We start from the raw sequence: 17,479 nt of genomic DNA on the forward strand, positions 1-17,479 counted from the left end.
TTAGCACAGCTGGAGCCTCTCCTCACAGCTGTAAAAGAAACAATTAAAAATAACATTTGTGCTCATCAGCAGTGTCCCATTGGCTCCCCTCAGCACTAATACTCACACTCAGCTGCCTTTGATAGGGCCATTAGTCAAATCCCACTCCTCTTCTGAGCAGCCTGCCCATACTGATGAGCGCCCTGTTATAATGGGTAGGGAAGATCCTGCCATCACTTCTGACAGAGCCTATTATTTTTTTCACCCTTCTCTCCGAGGCAGCATGGACATCAAGGAGTATTTCACCAGGATTTCTTACCGGGGCTCCTACGATAAGCCGGACCTGGCTACCTTGACGGATATATTGCAGCACCACATCCGCGCAGTCCCTTTTGAAAACCTCAGCATCCACTGTGGGGAAAGCATTGAGCTGGACCTGGAAGTGACTTACAACAAGATAGTGAGGAAGAAACGCGGGGGCTGGTGCATGGAAAACAACTACCTTTTATCTTGGGTCCTGAAAACCCTCGGCTACGACGTCACACTTCTGGGATCAAAAGTTTATGTCCCAGAGCGCGACGTGTATGCAGATGAAATCAATCATCTGCTGCTAAAAGTGGTGCTTGACGACAAATCCTACGTCGTGGACGGGGGGTTTGGGATGGCCTACCAGATGTGGCAGCCAATGGAGCTGATTTCAGGGAGAGACCAGCCGCAGATTCCTGGGGTCTTCCGCTTCCTGGAGAGGAGCGGGGTCTGGTACTTCGAGAAGGTGAAAAGGAAGCAGTGGGTTCCCAACCAAAGCGTCTCCACTTCCCATAATGTGGACAAAGAAGTTTGCCGTCCGATTTATATCTTTACCCTTCAGCCACGAGACATCGAAGGGTTCAGAGCCTGCAACACCCACCTGCAGACAGCGCCGGACTCGCCGTTCGTGACGAAGTCTGTCTGCAGCCTGCAGACCGCCGACGGCGTCCGGGCTCTGGTGGGGTGGAAACTGGTCGAGATGAAGTACAATTATAAGGATAATATGGATCTGGTGGAAATCAGAATCCTTGCAGATGAAGAAATAGAGAAAACACTGAAAGAGAAATTCAATATAACACTAGACAAGAAATTTGTACCCATGAATACAAGTAGATTGTCTATGTTTTAACACACTGCCTGAATTATAATTCAATCCAGTGGCATTACATGTAATCCTTCCCCCTATTTCTGACAAGCATCTAAAGGTTAAGCTTTCTCTTTCCGTCTACACCAGTGCAAGGCAGAACATATTAGCATGAATCTGGAAAAGAAATTGATTTTTACAACTGTTCCTGCATCTCTTTTTGGTTTGGGTACAAATAATTTCTTCCTAGCTCAATCAAATCACTCCCCTTCTGTTTGTGCTTAGCTGGAAGCAAACTCTGCCCATTCCCTACTCCTTTCATCTCTTAAAAGCTTTTCCAAATACACCCAGAGTAGCAAGGCAGAGCGATGGAGCTGTTTGTCTCTTTCTTTATTACTTTGCGCTGCCACCTGGGGAAGATCATACCCACCTCTTAAATGAATACCATATTATGTTTGGAATTTAATAGCCAGAAAAACAAAGACATCCAGTGCCAAGTTTGCTGCAGTTAAGCCATAAGCCTGTCCTTTTTGCTCTTGCATTCACAACACCCTCTGACGTGGCAGTTGGACAGTCCCACGCCTGTGCCGCACTGTGTGAATACTTACGGACGGGCTATTTATGGCGTAAAACTGATGATGAGAAATATCAGCAGACAATTCTGTCTTGTTTCAAACTTTACTCAACTCGTGTTCTCTCAGTGACATAACCAAAAAGCAGTATTGCCTTGAACTGAAAGCATCTCCCATGCATTTTTGCTGGGTTTGCTCCCACCCAGCAGCAGACTGCTGGGAATACATGCTCCTCTCGTAAGAGTGCTACTCTTCTCCGAGTGTTATTGCACATTAATTACCGTGGCTGAACTCAAACACATGCGCAGAATTATTTTTCTGAAACATATCTGTTCTACTGAGGATGTGTTTGCACTGAAACTAATTATATTGATATGAGGAGAAATGATGAATCTTCATCAGATACCTAAACGCTAAGATTTTTAGTATGAGAAATTACTCAGATGTAATCACTTTGCCCTTTGAGATGATGCTTGATGTTCCTTTATGTACAAATCATGGAAGGAGTACAACTATGCACTTATAATTAAGTGAACTGTGTAAGTGAATGACAATTACATAAAAAAATCAAGAATTGTAAGTAGAAGTATTCAGCTGTTTTTTCCTCAAATGACAACGTGTATTCCCAAAGTAAAAAATTTCATTAATCACTGCAGTTGTCCTGATTATTTGTATGTGCTAATATTTTGCAGCGAAGGCTTTTAAAAATACAGTAACTCACTGACCCTTTTTTATTTGTTATGCAGTATGTGCAGCTTTCTATAACTAGCAATTTATAGTTAATAAAAGCTGCTGCTATTCTGCATGTTCAAAATGTATTTCATAGAGACACAGAGAGTTCCCCAAATCCCTGTCTTCCCAAACGCATCTGTATGTGCTTGGCCGCCGTGTGCAATAGTCCCCTATAGCGCATGAGGCTCCCCCATCCCATAGAGAAATGAAATGTTAATGACTGACCCTGTAGTGGATTGCAGAAGAAAAAGGGGCTTCTCATGGTGTGGACCAGCAGCTTGCAACGCAGGTGGTTGGAAGAAACCGTCCCAGAATCTGGCTTGTTTGCAAGCTGTAGCCGCCTTTGGTCTCCGTGTTTGTGGCAGACGGAACAGACCTGGTGGGTTTGTCCTTCCAGCAGCCTGGCAGCCGGGGCAGAGCTGGGACGCAGGGAAAAGCCTGGCCAGGTCTCGCAGAGGTGTGGGGCAGGAGACAGTCCGTGGCAGAGCCCGGAAGCTCCATCATTTGTGGGAACACAAACACAGGAAACACCTGGAAAGGGCTGTGCCGGTTCCTTTCCCTGCGCCTGGGAGTTTCTCATGCTTTGGGCTGTTCTGTAGGCTCAGGGGAAGGGGTAGGGCATTATGTCCGCTGCCCCAGAGATTCAGCATGTGAAGGGCAAACGGTAATAGGAGAAACTGCTTTTCTTTCAGCTGACTCATCTCCTCGAGTGAGTGCCCCATCCGCTGCTCTGGCTGCTGCCCACTTCGTGGCACAGCTCAGCGCTTCTGGACCTCCTGCTCAGCACACCCACGGAAGCAGATTTTATTGCTGAGCAATCGAATGAAGCTCTCAGTTGGAAGGGGGAAAAAAAAGAGGTCTTCATCTCAGATCGCACTGGTTTGCTTTTTCCTTATCACTAACTTTGGGGGCAAACCATTAAAGGCATAGCAGCCTCAGGGAGCACAGTGCTCACCGGGAGCAGCACCCTCGCTGCCGAAGGACAGGGCTTCTCTTTGGACCCAAGGGGATTTAGACAGCTAAATGGCTTTGCAAATCTGACCTCGCCGCTTTGGAGGTCTAGTATCAGCCATGAAGAATAGCTTGGTGCCATGGGATTAATTCAACAGTTGCCATCCCCTGCCAATAAATCAGTGACTTCCTTGGCTTGGATTAGTAGCTCTCAATCATAAGTCACTTCCTACAGGGATCCAGGCCACGTGACTGTCAACAATGTGAAATTCGTATCAAAATTTGCACTATTGCTTTGCTGCTTCAGCATGGGTGCAACCATCAAGGTGCCCCAGAGACTGAAGTACCCGGGTGACCTGCGGGGTTGAGGACGGGGTTATAACCACTTACAAAAGTTGCTTGCGATACCTATGCTGTATTTCTCCTTTGCATTCCTGGAGGGCTTCAGTTCTCAATCAGTAATGTGGGAGGTTTAAATCTACTCAATATTGTAAGCAGTTTGGGGACTGGATCATTTTCAGGATCTCTGTACAGCACCTAACACAATGAATTGCATGACAGGGCTTTCTACGCATATGCCAATACAAATAAACCATATAAACCATCAGAATATAAATTATTGTAAAAGAAGAAACTCTCTCCCCTCTTTTCATGCTTGGCTGGAGGATAACAGTGTCCCTGCCAGGCAGTAAAGGCAGCCTGGACCTTTAAGAGCAGCAGTTCCCAGTACAACCCTTCCTGGAATTTTGGAGCAAACCAGGGCGGAAAGCCTGAGCTTGCTGGCTGAGAGGTAAGTGTCCGTGTCTGATCTTTAACTTCATCCTGCATCCGTGGGTCAGCCTGTTTGGAAAAGCCCACCCCTATGTGCCTGCATACCATATGCTTAGCGCTGTAGGCATATTAGCAAAGTATAAATTACAGCAACCCCAGGGCTGAGAGCATACGTTGCGTTGCAAGGACATTGTCCAAGTACAAAGATCAAGTGCTTGAGACTTAAACTAACCCCTCTATGCTGAGCGAGAGCGTATGAAAAACCCAGCTCCTGACTCGCAGTATAGCTTAAAATCAAACAAATGGTATAGGCATGTGCAGGAGGATCCAACCTTGGAAGCCTCTCATGAATTTTAGCAGAGAAGAACTATTCAGCCTAATTATGAAAGGACACAGTGATCCCCAGGGACGCTTGCAGACAGGCAGAACTAACGTCTGAATCTCGCTACCCACCAAGCTGCTCCCACGAACATGCACGAATGCTCAGCAAAGCTCGGCTGCTGAGGGAGCAAATAAGGCTGAGATCTGGACTGAGGCTTAAGATATTTGGCAACCCGGCTTTGGAACACAAACTGTCCCCTGGGCGAGGGCTTGCTCGCTGCTGCAGTGCCATCGCTAGCACGGTGGGAACGGTTGTGCCAAGAAAAGCTGTCTCCGGGACGGCGAGGGAGTAAACACTGGTTTATGTGAATGCTCCCTGACGCCAATGATATTGTACTGCAGCTTTATTGTACTTAAACCTCTTTAAGTATTCATTTAAATCAAAGCCCATTTTGTAAGCCACCACGAGGCTGTCTCTACTACACAGACTTTAAATTGATGAGGCCAGAGAAAGGGCAGCTGGGGAAACTGAGGCACAGGCTGCGAATTTCTGAAAATATGCTTTCCCGAAGCCTCATTGCCAGCACCCCATGGAGGGTCTCCATGGAGAGGTGGCTCATGGCTGGAAGAGGGGAGCTGGTTAAACGCTGCACTCTTGTCAGGGTGATGGGGACACCCAGACCCAGGAGACAGGTTGCAGGGAGGGCATCAGGTCTTCTGCTGCTGGTCCAGAGCCGGGACCGATTGGCTTTTGCTTGAAAGCAAATTTAAAGCGTATCAGACCCACCAGGCTAACGGACTCGCTTGGATCCCTCCTGGTCACAGAGGTTCAGCTCGACACCATCACAGGGAAAAGATGTTTCTATCTGGCTACGCAAAATGGCTAAAAGTGGGAATAGAAAGAAAAATGAGGACCACAGGATGAGCTTGACAGCGTACGCCTGCACTGTCTGGTGGAGAGGGAATGGCTTTCTACAACCAGCGTTTCCAAGGAGATCCTGCCAGAGATGAGTGCCCTTCTCCTAAAAAAGGGATGGGAAAAACCCATAAAATACAGTATCAAAGACACATTACTGTTTTTTCATGTAGGCTCTTTGGGTCCTTCTGAAATGAAAATGTTTATTTCTTCTTCCCTTATTGGGATAGTCCTCTATTTTATTACATTTTCCTGTGTTTTTGCATCAGCCAGTCTGAATCCTGGTACCAGTGTAGATCAGGAGCAATACAACTACATCAAGTGAGTTGTGCTGCTGGCATCAAAACTGGGGTTGAAGTCTAGAGATTAGGTCATCTGATGTGCTCACCTACTGGGGCGGGGGTATGTCCGTCTGTGTATTTGGGGTGGGATTTTCTAAAACCCCCAGCACTCCCTGGAGCGCTGGCACGGACATCGGGTCAAACTGGGGGTCGCTCCTAGGGGAGCAGTTGGCCCAAAGCTGAGAATAGTGGCTGGAAGGTAATCCCTCCCATCTCATCTACATCAAATGGTTTTTGGAAAATCCTCCCAGGGAACGTGCGACCGGTTTCAAGGAGCAAGAAATCCTCAGACCTTTTGGAAATTAATACAGTCCTTAGCAGAATGTGAATCATTCTGGAAAACAAATATCCTTGCATGGAAAAAAGCCAAATTAAATCTAAATTAAAGGCAAAAGAAATCCTTGCAGATACCAGATGAGTCAGTGGATTAGAAGTGTTATAGGGAACCTTTTGCATCTTGGCCACGCAGCCAGTTCCAATGACAGTCTCTTTCTGCTAATGAAATGAAAGGAGAGGGGATCAGACACATGAAGACACAAAATACATCCAATAATTTGAGCTGAAACTAAGGCCATTGGTTTGTAAAAGATCGTAAAAGAAACCAAAAGCTGATGAATACGCCTTGAATGTATTCTTAGTAATTATCAATTCCTCTGACCCTTAGGTTAGAAAAATTAACAGTTCCTTCATTTCAACAGCCAGGGTCAAAGCTCTGTCTGAACTCCACAGGGAGATTAAGAAAACAACAATCTACTTCACATGGAAGCCTGTCTAAAATGGTGACACACTGAGTTGTTAATCCCAGTTAGCTGAAGCCATGAATGTAAAACCTTCCAGTTACATAACGTGTGAGATAAATAAAGAATTGCTTACCTGTTTTGGTAAAAGAAACAGTAAGAAATTGCTGTGACTTTTATGCTGGTATGGTCTAGCAGCTTTTCTGCAAACCTGTTGTTTGTCAGTTTTATAAATTTTTTGTCCCATGGGACCCTCATCTGGGGCCAGAGATTCTGTTGTGCCATGTGCTGTGTCTTCCCATAGGAAAGACACCCACCTGGGTTGAAGGCAACATCTGAGAGAGAGAAAGCATTATTGTCACCTGTGCGTACCCTCATCTCTTCTTTAAGAAATACAGATGACACAGGCAGGTCTAGCCTGCATTCATCTCTCTCCTATCAAGGGCACAGGTTTTCTTTCGCTGGTTAACCTGTGCTGCAGAAACAGGAGCGAACCCCTTGACAGCCGCACAACAGTAACTGGCTATTTTTCTGCTCACACAGGCAAAATGAACATTCAAGAGTACTTCGCAAGAATTTCTTACAGTGAGTCCCATAAGGATGCAGACTTGCAAACCTTAACAGTCATCTTCCAGCATCACATCCAGGCAATTCCTTTCGAAAACCTCAGCATGCATTGTGGGGAGACCATCAAACTGGATTTACAATCTACTTACAATAAGATTGTGAGACAGAAACGTGGTGGATGGTGCCTGGAAAGCAACCACCTTCTATTTTGGGCCTTGCAAGAATTAGGGTATGACATCTGTATTCTTGGAGGAAATAGTTATGAACCAGCAGAGAGGACATACACTGCTGAGATAAATCATATCCTACTGAAGGTGGTGATCAAGGGAAATTCCTATATAGTTGATGCTGGTTTTGGTGGTGCCTACCAGGCGTGGGAGCCATTGATGCTGATTTCTGGGAAGGATCAACCCCAGATCCCCGGCATCTTCCGCTTCATGGAAGACAACGGCACCTGGTACTTCGAGAAAGTCAAAAGGAAGCATTATATTCCTGAGCAAAGTGTCCCTTTCACTGATACTCCAGAACTGGGGAATATCAGAAAAATATATACATTCACTCTTGAGCCACGACACATAAATGACTTCCAGGAGCTAAACACATACCTACAAGTGTCTCCAGATAACATACTTCGGAAGAAGTCCATCTGCAGTCTCCAGACCACTGAAGGGCTTTATGCCTTAGTTGGATGGACCTTCACTGAGATGAAGTATAACTACATGGAGGACATGGACCTGGTGCAGGTCACAACTCTTACAGATGAAGAGGTTGAGAAGACACTGAAAGATAAATTCAATATTGTGCTGGAGAACAAACTCGTACCAGTAAACGTTCGTGGCTTGCCACCTAATTTAGTGGATGTGATCTAATTCTAACCTGTGCTAGATGGATCTTTAAATATCAAATATAAAAAGCTCTAACATTAACATTAATAACATTAATCTGATTCTAAAGTTGAGCTAGTCAGATGAACACAAAGCTTGGTAAATTCAAGTACATTGATAATTAACTGTATATACCGATTGCATCTTTTTTCTTAAGCTTCTCCTTCTTTAGAAACTGAGACATCTTACTACCTCTAATTTGCTCATATTGAAATTGCTTTTTGACTCCATAACATTTTGTTCCACCTCTCTGGATCTTATTTTATTTCAGATATATTTTGTGGCAAAGGAGACCACAACGATACAGGAGGAGAAGCTGTGTTACCGTTTTACACAAAAGACCTCTAACCTTTTTTGGTATTATCTCCAATCTTCTTCTCAGCAGAGTTTTACAAATTATTCACTTCCTTTAACAGTCTTAAATAGAAAGTCAAGCTGAATTTGGCTTTCAAAGACTTCATTAAAAAAAGAAAGGTTAAGACTTTCTCAAAACAAGCCATTATTAGGTGCTGATTAGCTTATGATGAAGTAAGTTGAAAGACTTGAGTCCTATTCCCTTACCAGAAATTGACTTAAAGTGAGCTACTTATGCAAGGGCACTTAAAAAACCCCCAAAGCTCTCTAATTTTGAAACAAACAAAATCCATAGAAGCTGAGACGATTCAACAGTTCTTAAAAATCAGGGTTTCGCTATCAAAAATGGAAGCAATAAAAGTTAGATCAACCTTTGCAAACTATAATCTAAACTTTTGGGGCTAACCTTCCTGTGATGTCAAGCAGGCTTTTAAATCAGTAATACTGCAGATGCGAAAGAAAACGCTGGGAAGTTAGGACATGCCGCCGGTGTGGTTTCACAGCATGTTACGCGTAACACAAAAGCCTTTTACCTTTGTGATACCTGTGGCAGGTTCTGTACAGGATGTGTCAGGAAAGAGGGCGACATAAAAGCATCGGTCCTCAGCCAAAGAAAAGACTTTGATGCTCATCTTGGTCAACCACACAGACTGACGGGGCACCTGATGTGCCTAAAACTCAGGTGCTTTCCCAGATGCAGTCCCATGTGTTCTTTGCCTTCCCAAAAGGGACCTCCGACTTTCCACCTCCATCAAATGAAGAGGAGACATGCCTGACAAGGAGAGAATTAAATCAACAGCCCTGCAACACTTTGAAGATGCAGAAGGCCAAGTTTTAGAGAGGAAATGCATTACTTTCTGCGAATAAATATTTGTCATGGTCTTTGTTAAGTGTGGCACCTCCAAAATAACTACCTGCTGCAGCTGAAGCTTTGAACAGATCGTTCCTTCGTGGGCAAAGACAGGTCATTTTGTGCATCCGCGGAGCGTGGGAACACGCAGCCTGCAATGCCCTGGCAATTCCGTGCACCCGCAAGGAAGCAGATGACTATCCTGCACTGCGAAGTGCTGGCTTGCAAAATAACAATAATTTAACTTTAAAAAGTTACGGAGCCGTTTGCAACTGTCTACTGTAATTATTGTACATTGAAAACAAGTTCAGTCTGGTCTTAACCAGGGGAAAACATAAACATCTACTAATAGAGAAGAAACAAAGTTTAATTTGTTCATGGATCAGTGAAGTCCAAAAATGTGCATTCATTTTGGGTGGACTCTGCCCTTTCTCGGCATTTAAGATTCAGGAGTGAGGGCCAGCGGAGCTTAGAGAGGAAGACAACCCTCACAATTTGTATCCATTCCTGGCTTTACTGACTGCTGCCCCAGAAATAAACAACCCAGAAGCTGAATACACCAATCAATAAATAAGCCTATCTTAAAAGGTACGTTTATTTTCTTAAAAAACCCTCCAAACAAAGAAACAAAACCCCCTGCTTTCTTTATGATGGTAAAGGTCACGGGCAATAACATAAGCAATATTCTCTTTAGGAAAAATGTAATAAAACGTGTGGTTATAGAGCTAAAATACTGCCTGCTAAACACGGGCTCTTAAAGAGGGCAAACCAGTGATAATGCGATTTCAATTCTTCTATCTTTCACTCTTCAGGAGATTCAGTTGACTATGAGAGAGATGCTTTTGTTTAGATACAATAGTAGATATAAATTTAGAACTATAGCCTCTTGTTGGAAGTTATTCTTTTAGCTTTTTATTTAAAAATACTGCAAATGCAAAGGAAGCAAAAGAGCTATCTAATAATCAATAGATTCTGCTTTATGGGAATAAAATTACAGTCCTTTAAAAACAACTTAAAAAAAAATAAATTACGAACTGTGGTTTGTGTACCCCTGAAAGTCCATGTGCTGACGTATTAGGATAAAGCTGGACAGATAATGTATTTTAACAGTGGAATTGCTGATAGCGTGTATAGTGCTGGTAAGGAATTTTTGTATGAGCACCTTCATTTGCACATTTAGAAATAGTTCTGTAAAGTTCTTCTGCTGGTGTTTTTCTCTGCATAAATCATAGCCACAGTTGTGGGACTACCATTTCAGTATCTAGCTTTTCATCTGATCTGCTCACAATTCAAAAGAATGGTAGCTTTCATCTCCTACAGTCAAGATCTAACGCGGCTCAGTCATATTATGGAGCTGCAATACAAAGAATATAACCTCGAGAACCAGCTTTATGCTGGTGTGAGCTATTTAGGATTCACAATTTGAGCGGGTAGGATCGGATAGACTTGGATTCTGCAAATCAAAAGAAAAAAGTGCCAGAAGTCTTATGTTCTAATTAACAAATATTACATTGAGAATATCCTCCAACAATACACTTAAACACCACTGGAAGCTAAATTCCTTTCTCTACAAGAAAACACGTGGTTTTTGATGGGGCTCTCCATTCACTTTGGACAGCTGCTTCTATACCATGCATATGCACATCATGAATCTGTCACTGAAAATCATCTTGAGACATTCTAGTTTGCAGTAAACATTCAACGGTTCACCGCTGAATTTATCTGAATACAATAGTCTTCCTGAATTGCAAATATTAAGTGTCTAAACCTCGGCTTACTGTAGGCACAAAAGATTTCCAAGTAGCTTTGTGGGTTGTTAAGAAGCTAAATATTTGCAGTAACTGTAGACTGCTGAAACACTTAGTGCTTTGCAAAGGTTCAAGCCTTCAAAACATTTGTGCCCAGCTCCATACCCAAGCAGACAATCTACAGTGTGTCTTACAAACAGTTTCTATCAGATACCTACAGAGCAATCCAGCTCGTAACGGTGGCCAGCAGACTGCGATGGGCCATTGCCAAGGCCAGATGGCTGCGCGTGACTTGCCATGGTATTAGAAGGCAGAAAATAAGTTGAGTAGTTCCTCATCCAGCAATCTTGCTCATGAGGAGTCCTACCAAGGCAGGCGAGGAGGTTGGCACTGCTGGAGGCAGGACAGACCAGGGATGCACCTTACGAGGCTTCGGTAATTCTCAGTTATGCCTCCTCTGGAAGGAATAATGTGAGTTTTTGGGAAAGGCCAGGACTAGAGAGATGTAAAGCAGCCCCTGTCCATTTTCAGGGCACCCTGCTAGACGTGGGGCACAGCAGGGAATACAGATGTGCTCTTTGTCTTTTAGGTTACTCGCCTCCATTCAGATTCATTATTCCAACACCAAAATGAGTTTGTGCAACACTCAGAGCAGACAAGAGACTCAGTGGTCTGCGACTCTTGCAAAGGTCAGAGGTTTTTTTCAGTTATAATTATCTGAATAAAACGTGACACTTTACAGAACATGGACAGAGTATCATTTTCACTTTTTGTAAGTGGTGAAAAAATGATGTGTACCGAACGAGCAATTCATTTACCGTCACGTAGATCAGTGGCAGACTCATGAAAAGAACATGTGAATACCGACTCACATTATCCTCCCTCCAACTGGCAGATGACACTGCTTCCCCCACTGACACTCCTTTCACTGAACAGTGGATTTAGACGGGTTTTCATGAACCCGCCTGAACACTCCCTAGCATGATCTTACACTTCTTCTTAACCCCGCTGTTACAATGCAAATACAGCAAATCCCCGTTTCACAGCCACCGCGTATCAAGCTGAAATTGCATCAGCTGTGTGCTATAGGGATGGCTCCAAGACAAAAAGCAAACCCTCACGTGCAGTGCTCTTTGCTCGGGGAACCGTTTGACATGAATACTTGTTACCTTTAAAAACTGCTCTGACGAGGTTCAGTAGATTAAAGCATCTTTGCTGGCAGCAGCCTGGGCAGTTTTTCACAGCATCGTAAATCACTGATGTAAAGAAACAAAACCAAAATGCATTTCCTTCCTTTACAGGAGACATGAACCTTGAAGAGTATTTTGCGAGAACTGACTATAAAGGTTCCCTTGAAAAACAAGATTTGGAAACCTTAACTGATATATTCCAGCACCACATCCGTGCTGTTCCCTTCGAAAACCTCAGCATCCATTGCGGGGAGAAAATTACTTTGGAGTTAGAGCACGTTTATAACAAAATTGTGCGGAGGAAAAGGGGTGGCTGGTGCATGGAAAACAACCAGCTGTTGGGCTGGGTCCTGAAACGCCTGGGGTACGACACCAGCTTTCTGGGAGCGTATGTGTTCAATCCACATCAAAACGCGTATGCCACCATCATGACCCATCTCGTAGTAAAGGTCGTTATTGATGGCAAAGCCTATATTGTTGACGGAGGCTTTGGTGTATCCTATCAGATGTGGCAACCGATGGAGCTTGTGTCGGGGAAAGATCAGCCCCAGGCTCCCGGCGTCTTTCGCTTCACGGAAAAAAATGCCATCTGGTACCTTGAGAAAATGAGACGGAAACAATATATCCCCAATCAAAATTTCTCTAATTCTGATCTTCTGGAGAAAAAAGAGTGTCGGAAAGTGTATATGTTCAGCCTCGAGCCACAGACAGTGGAAGATTTCCGTTTCCAGTGCACGTACCTTCAGACGTCTCCAGATTCCCTCTTTACAAAGAAGTCCATCTGCACCCTCCAGACCCCCGATGGCTTTCGAGCGCTAATTGGGTGGACGCTCACTGAGACCACATACAACTACAAGGAAAATATGGATCTGGTGGAATTTGTAACTCTTGAAGATGAAGAGGTGGAAAAAACACTCAAAGAGAAATTCAACATAACCCTAGATAGAAAACTTGTCCCAATTAACGTCAAAGGATTTTACACAATCTAGATGACCAGAAAAACCTACAATAATGCTATGTATGTACAGTACCTTCCACTGTCTGCGCAATCACTACTGTAAGATTATGGGATTCTTTTGCAGGCGATTGAAGGAAAAATACATTAATACCAGATTAAAATGAATTTCACTGAGAAAAATCAGGCATTTAAGACTCTTCTGTCAGGCAGATAGAATTATTTGCTGTGAGATGACTGCAGTTCAATTTTTGGCACAAATGTAGGATCTGATTTGAATCTGGTTATAAACTTGGGTAATAAATATGTCTGGGGAATTTTGGAGTGCCTATAGCACCATAAATAGGAGAATGGATTATTAACTGTGATATGCTGCCCACACATTTTCTATGGTTATTATAGGGAGAAAAGTAATCTATGAGCATTTAGACAATGAAGTACATGTTTAAAACTTCATTTTTCACAAGATCTAACCACTTGCAGCTCATCTCATTTCTCTACCTTTAATGTAAGTAAAACAATGTCATCTTTGAAAGGAGCATTAGAAGGCATAATTCTTTCACCATCGTCCTTACACAAAACATAGTACAAAATGAAAATTACCATCGTGTGCATCCCTTTTGTCATTGCTGCAGTAAACTGCCCAAAGTAATTTTTGGTATGTATGTATTTTCTGGTGATGCAAATTGTATATATTGCAGCATTACTGTGGCTGATGGGCTCTAAGGAGATACATACAAGCTTTGCTTCTGATAAGTAATCATCCTATAAAGGGTGAATGGTGCTTAAACAACACAATTGGCTTGTGATGGAAGGGGTGGAAATTTTGTATTTTTAGCATTGCAAGTTATTTGTATAAGAAAGGTAGAAAATGAAGCTAGCCCCACTATACCCTTAATTTTGGCCTCTTTGTGTATAGCAAATATGGGAGTCCATACGGCTATCCTGAACGAGTACCACTTAGCACAGGAGCTTTAATGTCACAAGTGAGTTCATTCATCTGTATCAAAGTGAAAAAAATCAAGGAGCCAACCAAATCTAAAGGAATCCCTTTCTTTAGAATTATTTCACAATCACATTGCCACTTTTTTTTAATTTTTTTTTTCAAAAAGCCCAAACAAGGAAACCACTGAGAAAGGGGAAACATTCTCAAATGCATCAAAAAATAGCAGAAACACTGAAAAACACCCTTTCTCCCCAATCTATGATAATGTTGACTACGGGTCAAATGTTGATTCCTCCCACTGATAGTGTATCTTTTTGCTCAAAGACATCATCTGATCATAAATCTCACAAATGCTGCAAGTGTATACCTGAAAATAAATAAAGGAAAATAAAAACATGAAGAGTTGCTGTAAATACAGCCTCCCCCCTCCAACTGCATGACCCCTGCACACACCATTCGCTAAACAAATGAGGTCTGTTCAATCATGCTATCGATCTGCTGGCCAACCCTTCCCCCCACAAACTTCTTGAACCATACAGGCCAATACTGAACAAGTTTGACAGCAGTGTTGCAGATGCTAAGTTCCAGCAAGTTCCTGGAAAAAAACTCGTAGACTGAGGAAGATGATCACCAAAGAGGAGGCCCAGTAGCTGCTTCCTCTGCTGAGCTCAGCAGCCGGCAGCTCTGGGCTGGCCGCAGTGCGTGCGGCTCTTCCCCGCTGACCGGCCGCGGTGGCGGCTGATGGCCTGGGTGCACGCGTACTTGCACAGGGACGAGGAACCAAGGGCCAAGCAGGAGGCGATAGCGGACACTGAAAGACCTTACTGAGGTGGGAACACAGTTTTTCTATAAATAATGGAACTAAGGACTTTGTTCTCTAATTTGTGTTCATATTATTCTCTCATACTAAGGTCCCATTAAGGGGTTTTACCCCTTTCTAAATGATTGATCAAACCGAGGTGTTCCCCGAGACCCCAGTGAACATTACGAGCTTCAAAACACTCACCATCTCCATTCTAGCTGATGGAAATTCCCATCTGCATTCATCCAGGTCACCAAACCATATTTCTATGCCATGAACTAGTTGTTTTCTGGTGCTGCTGCTTCCTGTCTTGAGGACAGCCATTAACAGACTGGTTATTTTGCTTCCATACTTCTCTAGAGATGTTCCTGCTGTTGCTCCCAGGTAATTGCTCAGGTTATGGTGTGCAAGAGTTTCTTGGGCAGAAGTCTACAGACTCATACTGGCATTTTTAACCGTGCCTGCAACGATAGGACTCAACCCAGATACCCCCTTCTACTACTCAGTTCTTACTAAAGATCTGCTGAGCTGCCAAAGACTGAAGCTTCAACCCTCTCTCTGACTCCATCTGTTAATAACCACTCTCTGAGTGGGATTCTTCCTCTGAATGTGGCAATTATAACCAGGTCCTCACTGTGCAACATCAGATCACACGAAGAAGTGGCAACAAGTACAGCTAAGGAAGTTCCAGTTTAATTGAAGCACCCCAAAAGCTGATGAAAGCAGGTTATTCAGGGGTGAATGCCAGACCCAAAATGCCTCAAAGGTTTGAGATGAGAATGGTGTGAAAACAAACGAAACCAAACAAACCCAGAGGCCTCAAGCTGGGGTTCCATTAGCAAAGCATTATTGTAGAAGGGAGATGCTCTCCCAGGCTGAAAAGAAACAACCAAGTCCTTAAAGCATCAGCTCTCAGAGAAACCTGTGTTCACATGCAGAAGGTAAACACGGGATTTTTGACATCCTTCACCACCACTATGCTTTATTAACACTCTCTCCAAGAAAGGTTTAATGAGAGCCTAAGCTATTGTGCAGTTTTAGTTGTTGACTGTTGTTGAAACGAAGCAGAACAAACGCTTATAACCCGCCCCCGCCCTGACTTGTCCAATTCCAAATACAATTTAAAAGTATAGTATTCCATTTAACAGAAAGACGAGACAATTTCTTTTCAAGTCAGAATGCTGGATTAAGTCCCAGAATCCCAGCCCAGCTGCCCATTACACACACATGCAACGCTGAATGGCAACGACAGCCATTCGCGATTGTAGAACTGCAGAATGGAGTGTCTCACTAGAAAGCAAGACACATAACAGAAGAAACACGGTTCAAACTCCATGGCACCACTGAACATCCTCCCCCCTCCCCAAAGAATCAAAATTTAATCAGGTCATGCATTACTAAAGGGAGGATACAGGATGGCTTGCTTCAGTTGGACTCTGGTCCTGGACTTCTAAGATCCAATACTAAGCAGAATAAAAGTAACAAAATGAGAAACATCAGCAAGAAAGATGAATTTGTTCAATACTTCCCTGTTTCCAACATCAGCAGTTATTACAGAAATAAACACTGTCAGCCTGTCAAAGGGTGGGACAAAACTTCACCTGACAAGAGACATGCTTAAACTTAGCACTGTGAGCTGTCAGTGAGCACGAACTACAACGCAGACCGCTTTGTTCGCTTTAATAGGTACCTTAGTGTAACAGGCACAAACACTCCAGTGTCTGGTAACTCTTTACCCATTTAATTTTGCAGGTAGCCATTTTCTTTAACAAAAATGCTTACTACTTACCCAATTCGCTTTTGTTCTCAAAGAAGAAATGCTTTTCATTTAGAAACATGACCACGTGGCTGTTCTACAGCTTAGGAAGTTGCACATGAAAATGCATCTGTGTTTGAGACTGTCAGAGCCAAGAAAGCTTGAATTAATGTAGGTTCGCATTATGAATATTTCACCGCTACACTTACATCTCTGTCAAGAGTAGTTCAAGCACAGATTTTAAATAGCAGAATGTTTCTACCCTGGCTAGGAAGCTAGAGCCAGACTTAAAATACATACACATATATGTATTTATAAGGTTGGAAATATAGATGGGTATTTCAGAAGATCCCATCATAAAATGCCTGCTTGTAGCTTTGGGCACTTGAAGGAGTTTTAAAAAGTCATGTAGGGCTAATTTTTAGTGTTGTCTTGCTCATAGTAATGCACTATGAATGGTGCTTTTAAAGGTGCATTTTACAAACTCCCCATGAACAAGAGATTGTGCTAAAAATTAGTAGTCGGTCTCACTGTAGCATTTCAATAGCTCACCTAGCCACCAGCTAAACGGGAACAGCAGAGCACCCAGATTTGAAGACAATAAACCAAAATCTATCATTTCCTTCACAGCTGGTGTTGGTCATGTTTAGGAGACAGAAGAACCACCCTTCCCCCCTCCCAAATTCCAACATCATGGACTTTCTATGAAGCTGTTTAGAGTTCACTCATGTTCTTACCCACGCACCATGCTACTCACATTTCCAGCCATCCCTCAGGAAATGACATGAAATTAAGGACCAACGTATGGCAGAACGCCCTTTAACTGCGCAAAGTTAACCCCCATTGGACTGAACAGAATTCTGCAATGCAAAAGAGGTCTCTGCATAGAGCCTTGACAAAGAAAGACTTCACATGGAGTTCATCTGAGCCACTAACAGTTATCAGAATTACCCAAAAGCTCCGTTACATGACACCACTGGAACCTTCTCCAACCTG

At 43.3% G+C, this 17,479-nt stretch overlaps 3 protein-coding genes across 3 annotated transcripts; all 3 read left to right on the top strand.

The window, feature by feature from the left end:
- Positions 1–241: 241 nt before the first annotated feature.
- On the top strand, positions 242–2,312 carry LOC104254176 (arylamine N-acetyltransferase, pineal gland isozyme NAT-3). The gene has a single exon (XM_009807859.2). The coding sequence runs from the start codon at positions 263–265 to the stop codon at positions 1,133–1,135; it is 873 nt and encodes a 290-aa protein (XP_009806161.1). The 5' UTR covers positions 242–262; the 3' UTR covers positions 1,136–2,312.
- Positions 2,313–3,890: 1,578 nt separating this feature from the next.
- LOC104254175 (arylamine N-acetyltransferase, liver isozyme) lies at positions 3,891–7,867 on the top strand. The gene is given in 3 exon segments (XM_009807857.2): positions 3,891–4,087; positions 4,089–4,135; positions 6,975–7,867. Coding segments are annotated over 3 exon segments (1,137 nt in total).
- A 4,273-nt stretch (positions 7,868–12,140) lies between these two features.
- Positions 12,141–13,013, top strand: LOC104254174 (arylamine N-acetyltransferase, pineal gland isozyme NAT-10). Its single transcript, XM_009807856.2, has one exon. The coding sequence runs from the start codon at positions 12,141–12,143 to the stop codon at positions 13,011–13,013; it is 873 nt and encodes a 290-aa protein (XP_009806158.2).
- Positions 13,014–17,479: the final 4,466 nt, after the last annotated feature.

The sequence above is a fragment of the Gavia stellata genome, chromosome 15 (assembly GCF_030936135.1).
Source record: "Gavia stellata isolate bGavSte3 chromosome 15, bGavSte3.hap2, whole genome shotgun sequence".
Taxonomy (NCBI): domain Eukaryota; kingdom Metazoa; phylum Chordata; class Aves; order Gaviiformes; family Gaviidae; genus Gavia; species Gavia stellata.

Coding starts and splice junctions, on each gene's coding strand:
- LOC104254176 (XM_009807859.2), top strand. CDS start 263: ATGGACATCAAGGAGTATTTCACCAGGATTTCTTACCGGGGCTCCTAC.
- LOC104254174 (XM_009807856.2), top strand. CDS start 12,141: ATGAACCTTGAAGAGTATTTTGCGAGAACTGACTATAAAGGTTCCCTT.